At 43.9% G+C, this 11,351-nt stretch overlaps 2 protein-coding genes across 2 annotated transcripts; one reads left to right on the plus strand and one right to left on the minus strand.

The window, feature by feature from the left end:
- The first annotated feature begins 541 nt into the window (after positions 1 to 541).
- On the plus strand, positions 542 to 4,421 carry cdc42l (cell division cycle 42, like). The gene is made up of 6 exons (XM_037453472.2): positions 542 to 660; positions 1,995 to 2,099; positions 2,235 to 2,307; positions 2,403 to 2,512; positions 3,106 to 3,303; positions 3,426 to 4,421. The coding sequence occupies exons 2-6, from the start codon at positions 1,995 to 1,997 to the stop codon at positions 3,513 to 3,515; spliced, it is 576 nt and encodes a 191-aa protein (XP_037309369.1). The 5' UTR covers positions 542 to 660; the 3' UTR covers positions 3,516 to 4,421.
- A 214-nt stretch (positions 4,422 to 4,635) lies between these two features.
- Positions 4,636 to 8,182, minus strand: wnt4b (wingless-type MMTV integration site family, member 4b). The gene is made up of 9 exons (XM_037453421.2): positions 7,841 to 8,182; positions 7,481 to 7,697; positions 6,973 to 7,126; positions 6,794 to 6,878; positions 6,550 to 6,681; positions 6,127 to 6,269; positions 5,885 to 6,025; positions 5,588 to 5,750; positions 4,636 to 5,480 (listed from the first exon to the last, which is right to left on the minus strand). The coding sequence occupies exons 2-9, from the start codon at positions 7,567 to 7,569 to the stop codon at positions 5,311 to 5,313; spliced, it is 1,077 nt and encodes a 358-aa protein (XP_037309318.1). The 5' UTR covers positions 7,570 to 7,697; positions 7,841 to 8,182; the 3' UTR covers positions 4,636 to 5,310.
- Between the last annotated feature and the right edge of the window lie 3,169 nt (positions 8,183 to 11,351).

The following is an 11,351-nucleotide window of genomic DNA, read 5'->3' on the forward strand; positions in this document are numbered from 1 at the left end:
TAATGTCGTAATTCAGAATAAGAAATATTGTTGACAAAAACAAAAAACTTTAATTGTGAAGATTATTGTATAGAAATTGAGTTTGCTGATACCATAGATACCAAAAGAACATTAATATACAATCAGGCCTTTTCATAGGCCTGACTTCATATTGACGAAATCAATGGTGCCAATCTAAAACATTTACAGGAGTTCAAGGTTTCAGTTTGTGATAGTTTGGCTTATTAAAGCATACAATAATGAGAATTAGAAGCAACTTATTTTGCCCAAATACAAGGAATTTGAATGTGATTCTTACCAAGCACTTAATATCGTTAAAAAATGTTCCAAGAACACATACGCGAGGATCAACTTGCACATGTGAAGCAAAACAATCTTAAGTAAATCAAAATGAAACATGTAGAAATCCCATAGACAAAATACAAAAGGAACTCGAATAAGTGTGGTACAGACTGTGCGCAAGTGCATTAAAAACGTGTGGTAATGGAAGGATGTAACGTGCATGCCGTGGATGGTTGCTGCGGTCCACCAGGTGGCGCTGTTTCTGTTCTGCAGCCTCCACCGCGGTAAGTGTGTCTCCGAAGGTCTGCGGCTGCGCACTAAAGGATTCGACCCTCAAACCCGGATGTAACCAACGCCTAACCTGTCCGAAGAAAAACGGTGAGTAGAGTTAGAAAAACAGTCTGAAATAGCTATTTATGTTTAACTATACAGTCTGAAAACGTACGGGAGTAGGATTATAACAATAGAAAGCTGCCACTGAAAGGAAATGCTTGTGAATTTGTTTATAAATTTCCGTAGTGTTAAAGTTTCCGACCCATTAAGCCTAGTTTAATGTTGGCTAACATCAATCTGGTATTGAAGTTGTCTGTTATCACAGTTGTTTGAGCGATTATTTGGTTGTGTTTTTGTTTAACGGTTATAAGCTGTTGTTTTAGTAAGTAAGCTACCTGTGGGAAACAGTTTGACAGTTGATTATTCTCCTTTTTTGTCCACTTTATCAGCCTGAGCTAACACAATCACTTCAAAAAAACTCTACGTTACTACAAGCAGGCCCGACTTCGACAGCTCGTTTTTAAACAAGTTATAGCTCGCAAAGCTCAACCAATTTCCTAAAGTTTTCCATTTGAAACGCTGCGTTTACCCAGTGAGCGGATTGTTTTATTTAGCGGAAGTGTTGAATGGGCTCACAGGCCGTCGTCCTTTTCCTCTCTTCTACGTCTTTGGTATGCAGCCGATGCGGAAGTGAGTCGCTGTCATCAAAACGCTTCTGCACGCACATGCAGTAACAAGCATAGCACGACTTGTGTGGAAATGTTTTGAAAACTAACTTTGTAGAAGGTTATATAACCTCGAATAAAGGCAGCAGCTTTTGTTTGGCTGTTGTTTTAGATTTGAGCTAGGAGAACCTGATAAGGTTATCCAGCAATTGTGTGGAAGCTCTTAACGTGTTATTTGTATGTAAGCTGAATAATATCTAGTAACTTTAGCTCTATTAATTAGCAGTTAATTAAAATAATACAATAATTAAGAAATTTAGTAAGATGTGTACTACTACTGTGTCTTTTGGGATTATTTTTGAGAAGCACTCTGCCTGGTCTGGGTTGTTTCAAATTTAGTTGGTGCCATTTGATTGACACTAATATATAAAGCTTTATAAAGTTATGCATGATACGTTTAATCTTAATTACAATTTGTTTGTTATCATTTTATTGGAGTAACCCTTAGGCTTTAGAACATTGCAATACTATATTTTTGTGTTATAAATACTGAGCAGCATTTAAATGTTGGAGCTACGGCAAAAGGTTACAATTTGTTATAGTTTCAGTCGCTCTTTGTCCGTCCGTCATTCAAAACATTTCCTGCCGTGTTGATGTAAATGTTTGGTTACTTCCTCTCTCACTGTCTGGCGTTACTCCGTCTCGGTCTGATTATACTGTTCTGTATTTGCGGAGTCTCTGGTGATGTTTCCTATTTTCTCTTTATCGCTGTAGATGCAGACTATAAAATGTGTAGTTGTAGGGGATGGAGCAGTAGGAAAGACCTGCTTACTGATCTCCTACACAACTAACAAGTTCCCTTCAGAATATGTGCCTACGGTAAGAAGTTTTAATAAAAGCTGAATCATGTTGAAAGGTACAAATATAACCCATCAACTTGGAAAATAATATGTTTATACAAAAAAAACACGCTGCATTTTATTTTTGTCCAATTGCTTTTGTTTTTCCTTAAAGGTTTTTGATAATTATGCAGTGACTGTGATGATTGGGGGTGAGCCCTACACCCTCGGCCTATTTGACACAGCAGGTAACGAGAATGTTTGAACATCTTGTTTTATTTCTGTCCCTTTTTTAAAACAAGTGGTAGAACTTCCCTGTTTCTCTTGTGATTGTCGGTCACAGGTCAGGAGGATTATGACCGGCTGCGTCCTCTCAGCTATCCACAGACCGATGTGTTCCTCGTATGTTTCTCTGTCGTCTCTCCGTCATCGTTTGAAAATGTCAAGGAGAAGGTCAGTTTTCAAATCCTTTTTTTCTGTCATTTATTGTGGAAAAAAACTTGACTTTTGTTTTAAAGATATTTCAAATGCTGGAATAAGTTTGACAGACATGTCTGGTTAGAAGCATTTTCTTCTTTGATTTGACTTATTTTTTCAACTAATCATTTGTTTAGTTTATCAAAAGTTCATGAACAATTTCCGCAAAATAATTTGGAACAGTTTGCTTTTTTGTTCACAAGGTTGTTTAAAATCTCAAAATAGTTAATATAATATAGAAATACAATTTTCTACTAATGAATTTATCACAATAATAATTTAGCAGATATTAAAGCCTTGGTTTTAGTATTCCTTTAGTAAAACGATCATTTCTATGATTCCTGACATTAAGAAATATAACACAAAAAAGTGTTCATTGCATCAACAACAGTGTCTCAGTATAATAATATTTCGTATTGTAGTGCCGTCTCTCAGTACCTAACAGTATTCAACACTTAAGCATCAAACACATTTAGTGTGTTTTGGAGGTACGTAGACATGGACGAGAAGGAAGACCGTGTGGATCTAATCACAATGTCTCCTCTTCTCTTCTCCCCCCCCCCCCTCAGTGGGTTCCTGAGATTTCTCACCACTGCCCCCGCACACCCTTCCTGTTAGTGGGAACACAGATGGATCTCCGGGAAGACAGCAACACAATGGAGAAGCTGGCGAAGAACAAACAGCGCCCCCTATATCCAGAGAGCGGAGAGAAGCTGGCTCGGGAGCTGAAGGCCGTCAAATACGTGGAGTGCTCTGCCCTGACACAGGTATGGGGCATTGTTGAATGTTCATCAAATCACACTGAAAAGCAAGACAATTGTTTGCTAAATCAGGCTATAAAATGAGACCGTATTTAAACGATCGCTCTCTGTTTTGACATCTGTTCCAGCGTGGACTTAAGAACGTGTTTGACGAGGCCATCCTGGCGGCACTGGAGCCTCCGGAGACAAAAACCAAAAGAAAGTGTGTCCTGCTATAAAAGAGCAACCTTAACGGCAGATGTAACAGTGTAGTGGTTGGGGTGAATCAGAACTTGAGAAAGATCAATGGCTGTTATGAAACAAGGACAAACTAAAAGGGGAAGAGAGGTGAAATGCCATTGAGACTTATTCTAAAACACGTGTACATTGATTGTGCCTTCAAAATAAAACTTTGAAGGAGAATGGAGGAGAAAAAACTTCAGCACGCAGTGTCACCTCCATCTCCTTTTCTGAAAGCTTTTAGAAATAACAGTGTTCTCTCTACAAATATTCAGGTGGGGCGGGCCCCCCCTGCCTGTCACTGTTGCTCCTTTTCTTTTAAAGACAGATTATTTTATATCGTTAATGCTTTGACCTCCACTGTGTTTTACTCATTTTGGCCTAGTTGTTCTTTAAATTCCAGTGGGGAAACACTTTTAACATCAAGTATTTTGGTGAACTTTGATTAATTCAAACAAAGGGGCAACTTAATTTTAGGTAGTACTCTATTTCCTTTCTCTTCTGAACATTTTGGAATGAATAATGAAAGTACAAGAGATGTATTGTCATTCATTGGGGTCACAAAGGTTACTGTCTTCCAAATCTCAGACTAAGGCCAAGTGCATGTTCACCAATTTCCTTTCAGTGGAATTATGAATTTCTATTTCATTGTCATTTTATGTATATTGTATTCATTTTGTGACTCTGTTTTAGGAAAACATTCATTTGCTTCATTATGACACTTGAGTTGTTACTTTATCAAGATCTTTTTGTTTTTTTATTGCTAGACTACACACTTTGAGGGATTGATAATGTAACAAATGAGTGGTCTTTGTTCTTGATACAGATTGAGATGCTAACCGTTGCTAGTAAATTTCTGGGTGTTTGTAATCACAAGATATTTTTAATAAAACGGTTTAATGACATTGAAAGTAGCCATTGTTTTGTATGCTGCAAGGTGAATGTTGCGTGGATGACAAATCATAAGAACAGAACATTATTTACACATTAATCCTATTAAAAAGTGTTGGACCAAAGTCCCTCTGTCCAAACACTTAAACACACCGCTAACATCTGACCTGAGTGTGTGAAGTGTCTTCGACACGTTTGATCAATAAGAAACTCAAACACAGTGTGGTATTATTTTGGATAAAACTACCATATTTATTAGACTTCTTGCACAGACCTAAAAGCTTGTGCAGGAACATAGAGAAGAGCTTCACATGGAGGTGAGAAGGCAAAACACAAGACTGATACTAATGTAAGTAGAAGTTATATTTGCTAATTAAGATCTCTGCTGAAAGGAACGAAAGACATGGCTATACAAATAAATAAACCTAAACTTAAATACCGTAAATCTTCAAAGACCTGTTAGTCTATGATGCAACTCATTTGCATCAAATAGGAATAGTGCTGCAAAATTCCCCAGTTAGTTGTGGTTAAGTACAGCTTTAAAAAGCTTTGTCAGTTTAATGCGAGATTATCGGAGTGTGTTCATACCTGCGTGTCTGTTCCTGCCCACCTGACAGGGGCTTTTGTTTGTACCTTTCTTACTGTTGATGCTTTGTCATTGTTGCTTGCTTCCTACATGTGTTCTAACTTTGCAGCTTCTACAACAGAATCCTCAAACTTAACTCCCGCCGCAATGACTCAGACTAAAATGAGTTGGATTAACATTTGGAAAGAATGTGTGATACTTTTGTGCGTCGCTGCCTATGTTGCCTTCATCCCGTCCTGTGTTCACGAGTGAGTGGTGGGTTTTTTTTGGGGGGGGGGATCTTTCTGCTCAGCCGTTTTGTTCTGGTCCGGCCCCTCTTAGACCCTGCAGGTGTGAATGGTGACTGTGTTCTTGCACTGCTGGCAGCGGACCGAGCAGCACCAGGAAAACTTGCAGGAGCAGCGCTGCACCACCTCGGCCCGGCCCGCCCTGTACCCCGGCCCGCAGCACACCAGCTCGCAGCCGTCCGGCGCCAGTCGAGAGGTTCCTGGGTATGTTTCACAAGAGAGCAGCGTCATTTCTCTGTGAATGTTGTAATTTACCAATTGGATAATCTGTTAGTTTGGGTTTTTTTCCCCTGTGAAATGATCGTACCGTTACACTTCCTACCAGCAGTCCCGGGAATACCGTTGTCGGGGTCGAGATGGCAGAAGTCTGGAGACGGAGCGAGGTACACAAGGTCTCTGGCAGCGGGGGGTTTGACCTGCGGGTCACGGGGGAGCAGGGCTGTCCTGGATCCTATACGAGTCAGGCGGACCTGAAAGGAGGACGAGGCTGTTGAGAGAGCTACGGACTGGCAACTTTGATACTCACGGATGACGTGCTTTCATTCATTCGTGACCGCTTCATCTGTTCACCAGCTGAGCTGCAAGCAGCACAGTTCTCTGGTACCTCTGTGGCTCCATCAAAGCGCTCCTTGAGCACGACACCAACGCGCCTGAACGGGGGCATGACCTTCCAGCAGGTCCTCAACTCACAGGAGCCGGAGACGCCATGACACTTGCACTCCACCTGCATGTTGTGAAGGATGGCCTGAGGGCAAATGCAAGCGACGGCAGAATGAATCGCACAGTTGACAAAGTGACATGTTAGGGTCAACCAGAGGTGTCGTCGAACGACTGCGGGCCACCAACCTTCCGGCCAGCCTCGTTGTTGTGGAGGTTCATGAGTGGGCGCCCCGCTGAAAGCCCCTTGGCTCTTTCTGGTTCATCCACGAATGTCTGGGAGAAAGCCACGCCGTAGGACAGGTTGTCACTGCACCCCGACCACTGGAAACCTGCCGTTGAACAGTGTTGTGGAAATGAGGGAGATGGTGAATCCTCGCCGAGACACAGAGGAAGCTGCTGCCACACTCTACATTTCGAACTCATGCCCACAATTTACGTCACAGTGCTGTGGCAGCTGATAGAAATGTACATGGTGTCCCTTTCTGGGATGCAGGCATCAGAGCTCCATTCTTGATTGTTTCGATCGAAGGAAAAGTTTAGCAGCAGTTTTTCGATGTAGGCGTGTGACTTAATGCGTTACATTTTTGATGCAATGGAATCAGAGCTCACCCTCGGGGCTGACCCCCCTGACCTTCCTGTCGCAGCCGCACCTTTCCAGCTCCCCGCGGGTGCAGGCTCGGGTCACAGCCATCGCCACGGCCGCTGAGGACAGAGCGTGCACAAAGGCCGCCTCGCGAGTCCCTGGGACCAATACACAGCACATGACGCAGAGATGTAAGAAGTAAGAATTTGTTCAATGTATGGATTCGTCCATCAGGTAACTCTCCATGACACATTGTCGATAGGATGATACCTTGATTCATGACTCTGCCGAATACATTGATCCCACGTTGGGTGGTGGAACAGTTCCAGCGTCGATTCCTGAACTGGTGCTGGCACTGAGGATGGCACGCATGGCAGTGAGACAAGGGGCTCTAATGGTTCGCATTAGGACATTCGTTGGTGTTTTCGGGGGCAAATGGTGAGACGAACCTCTTCTATGACCATCTCGGCGGCCTTGCGTACGGACTCCATGACCTCTCCTCGCGCCCTGCACACCCCCACCTGCCCCGGGGTCAGCCCCCTCAGCCGCGCACACGGGGCAGCACCGGACACGGGCCTGGAGCGAGGCAGCCTCGCCAGGGAGCTGGGACACAGAGGTGGGGAGTGGGGAGGTGACTTTGAGCAGGTTTTTAAAAGGGAAATAATGGGTCGCGGTTAGGATGCAATGTGAGGAAAAGGGGGGAGGGAGGGAAAGAGGAAGAGAAAGCACAAAAAGGATGAAGAGGTAACGAGTTTAAGAGGGGACGGAAACAAGGGAAAGACGAGGCAAAGACGACAGTGGAGGCAGAGACAGAGAGAAAAGAGAAAAGGTCACCAGGACTGAGACAAAGAAAGAGAGGGGAGCGACTGAAAGAGATTTAGAGACATGTCACCGATCTTTTAAAAGTTATAGCATTGCAAACAAACTCCCTCTTTCTCCCTCGCACGCTGGACTTACAGCCAGTTGGTTGCCATGGTGGGGTGGGTTGCCCATAGCAACAGGAGGAGGAGTGGTGCCGTGAGATTGACAGTGGAGACAGTTGGCATCAGACTGTCTGTCTGTCTGTCCGTCTCCGTGCGTCAGGCCCGGTCTTCGGACAGCACGCTGCTGATCTGTCTGTTTGTCTGCAGTGTTTACGTTTCCGTCCCAGAGTCCGGGGAGGATCCCCACATATCTGTTGCAAATGAAAAGTGAACAGATCAGGCCCGAGAAAGGAGGGTTACACATTTTCATGAATATTTAAGGTTAAACTTTTGTGTGATGTCGCTGCAGCCTTACGACTGTACACAAAACTCCAAAAGTAACTCTCATCCTTACCAGATCATAGTCCTGTGATATCCAGTCATCCTTCGGTATCTGTCTTTTTGTTTTTGTTTTTGTTTTCAATGATGATTAAAATTTGAACCCCAATTTCAATAAATGAAGTTGTTCATCAGTTTCTTCCCTTATGCTGTCAGTAACAGCAGAAACATGCTCACAGGAATGTTTTACACACTGCAAGCACAACTCATCCTCACCAAAAATAAGTCCATGTGTCCAATTCAATTTAAAATATCTATACTTCTACCTCCCCCCCCACAAATAAAACCTAAAATCCAAAAGTGCAAATAAAATTGTGTCAGCAAGCACTTGGTTTCATCAGCAGAAAAAAATGGTCCATTCCAGATGGAAACGGCAAGAATAAGTGAGAGCAGTGAGATGGGAGTGGCGGGTTATAAGGGAGGTAGAGGAGGAGGGTGGGAGAGGGGACAGGCGTGATCCAGGGTGTGGAGCGATGTGGAAGGGGGCGGGGTTTCGGGAGGAATAATAGCTGAACTTCGTAAGCATTAAGAGTGCAAATATGCTTTTTATTGGGTTTGCTGGCAAGAGACCTCAAATCTGAGGCTGCGATGGAGCTGCTCGTGAATGATTGGCACAACCAGGGGTGTGAGTTGTTTCTGTTTGTGCATGTTGCATGTGTGCATTTAGCGCTGAGAAACATCGTATGAGAAGACAAACTGAAGCCTTTTGTTTTATATATATAGAAATACTAAGGCCGAAATATTGCTCCATTGGCTGTCTGTGAGAAATCCTCACATCAGGAACCATGAGACAGCATTTATGTTTCCACACTAGTGTATATGCATGAGAAAAGGTGTCTTACCTAATGTTTAATTTTCCCAAACTTTGTTGCTCATTTTACGAGTCCCCCCCGCCGCCTCCCCTTCCTCGATCTCCCCCTCGTTTGCCCTCTCTTTCTCCCTCTCTCCCAGTCCCTATATTGTCTTAGAAGAAGGGATGACATTTAGACAAGGGGAAGAAAACGCACTGCAGACAAATATTGGAACTGAGGCAAATAAATCACGAGATAGGAGGGGCAGGAGGGCACAAGGACAGAGTGGATGGGTGTTACACTGGGGTTAGGAAAAAGCAGTAAATATAAACAAAGCAGGTTGGCGCACAAATGAATTGCATTACATGTGTTGATTTATTTAATGGTATTTCCTAAATTCTGTTTCATTCTATTATGCATTGACAAATACGCAGTAAAACATGGAGACCGTATTGCAATTTTATACTTAATTCCCTGGAAATTCCCTGGAAGTCATATACACTAATTATTGGCTATTCAGCTTACTTTTCCACAGTTGATTGTGTAATTTTCCCTCCTTTCAAATTTCTGTTAAGCCTCCAAAGTAATGTTACAGAGAATCCATGACATTTTGAAGAACACTATCGTTTTGTCTTTAGCTGCGGTTTTAATTTAGTGTCTTATCTGTTATTTATGTTGGCTGATTTGGTTTTGATCACTGTCATTTTTTTCATTTTACAGATGAATACGTTGAACTTTGAAGACATTTATAATCCCAGAGAGCCAATAAAGTATAAAAGAAAATTCTGCGGCTGCATTGTTACACCTACTTTTTTGAATAAGTTGATTTTGTGCGGCACCAGAACCAAACATTTTTAGACATGCGGTCACTGTTCAACACACACACACACACACACACACATACTTTTTGTGTCTATATCTGCAGACGGCTTTCTTTTAGGCCCCCTTCCCTCTTTTTTTTTGGTCTTCCTCACGTCGTATTCCTCCTTTGTGTCCTCCTCTGTTTCTCCAAGTGACGTCTTCCGCTGTCTCCCACAGCAACGCCATGGTGATGAGCTGGCCACTGTCATGTCCGGCGCCTCCGTTAGCCTCATCCCTTCACCCCTCTCTCGTAAATAACTACCCTCTTTTTTTATCTTTATCTTTCCCCCATTTTGTGGACATTTTATCATGCTGAAATGGTTCAGTTCTGATTGACTGTAGCCAGGTTGCAAAGCCTCAAAGGATGCTTGTTAAAGCTTCAGCATGACATACTATGACTTGTATCCCCTCTGTTGTAGTGGGAAGCAGAAGCAGACTTCAAGAGACTCTACGGTGAGGCGGGGCGACTCCAAGCTGACCCGATGCTTACTGGTGACTCTGGACTTCACCCACATTTCCCGCCACAAGGTCATTTCGAGACAGAAATGTGCCCCACCACCTTCCGCTCTCTCCGTCACGTCCTTCGTTACTTCTCTGCACTCGAGGGCGACCGGGCCTCCAGCGGTCCGAGCGCAGATGAAACGATGGTAGCGGGCGGAAACAACGCGGCTGTGCATGAGCACGCTCGCATTGCTCAGACACCTCTGCCAACAAAGAGCTGAACGCACTGCTGTGTGTGTGTGTGTGTGTGTGTGTGGCGTGTGTGCATGAATATTATGGGATGGCGGGCGGTGGTGTTGTCAGGCAGGGAAGGCGGGGGGGGGGGGGGCAGAGTGGGCGGTGAGCTGTGTGCACATGGGGGGATGGGGGGGGGAGGGGAGGGAATGGACGACCCAGGGATATTATGGGATGGCAGTGGTGGTGTTGGGGGGGAGGGAGGGAGGGGAGGGGGGTAGCATGCATGAGTTGAAAAGATGGCAGTACATATGGGATAGGGAGGGAGTAGGAGGAGGTGTTGGTGACGGCATTGCACGTGAGTGCATGTGCACACGCACACGTGCGCATGCAGGGGGGCCTTCAGGCGATAGTAACGGCGGACAGAGACAGGCCTTTGTTGCAATGCGGTCTGGCCGTACCTTACAGGCCTCTGGGCTCACATTTAGAAGCGTTCCTGTCCGAGTCCCTTACCCCCGTCCACTGAAACCAACATGCAGCAAATACCATTGTTGATACAACAGAAATCTGCACCGGGAGAGATCGAAAACAAATGTAACTCAAATGAAAAGGATTCTGGCCTTCCAGCCGCGAGCCACAGAGCGACAAATCAAATGGAATTCATTTTTTTCTACTGTAAACTAAATGATCATCTGAAATGACAGTTGATGTAAATCTTTTAAAACTAAGATATTATTTTAAAATATGTAAGAGCCTGAATTAATTTCATACTGTCACATTATGCCACATGGCACATGCCTAAAATAGATCTAGTGAGATTAGGACGTGCAATTCAAAGGCGTATACTGTCAGTGACTGAATGTCTCTATGCAGCGTGATTAGACTCTTGTGCGGCCTTTAAGTGCTCCTTCTGGGCCCAAATTTGAATTCAGAACTTTTCAAATAGAACACGTCGAACATTCAAGTGATTTCACTACAGAGTACTGGCGACAAAGCAGGACAACTGTTATTTATTTATCTATATCTTAGAGCTACAATGGGCACCAGAACCAGATGGAGAAATGTGCAGCTGCAGCAGACGTGTACGAGGGAATCTATTTGACATCATTGTCCCTACAGTATGTTACTGCAGTTGGTATTGGGCCAATTCGCTCAAACCTTTAAAGGGAGTTTCTGGTGCAGGTGGAAAAACACAAATAC

Source organism: Pungitius pungitius, chromosome 11, assembly GCF_949316345.1.
Source record: "Pungitius pungitius chromosome 11, fPunPun2.1, whole genome shotgun sequence".
Taxonomy (NCBI): Eukaryota; Metazoa; Chordata; class Actinopteri; order Perciformes; family Gasterosteidae; genus Pungitius; species Pungitius pungitius.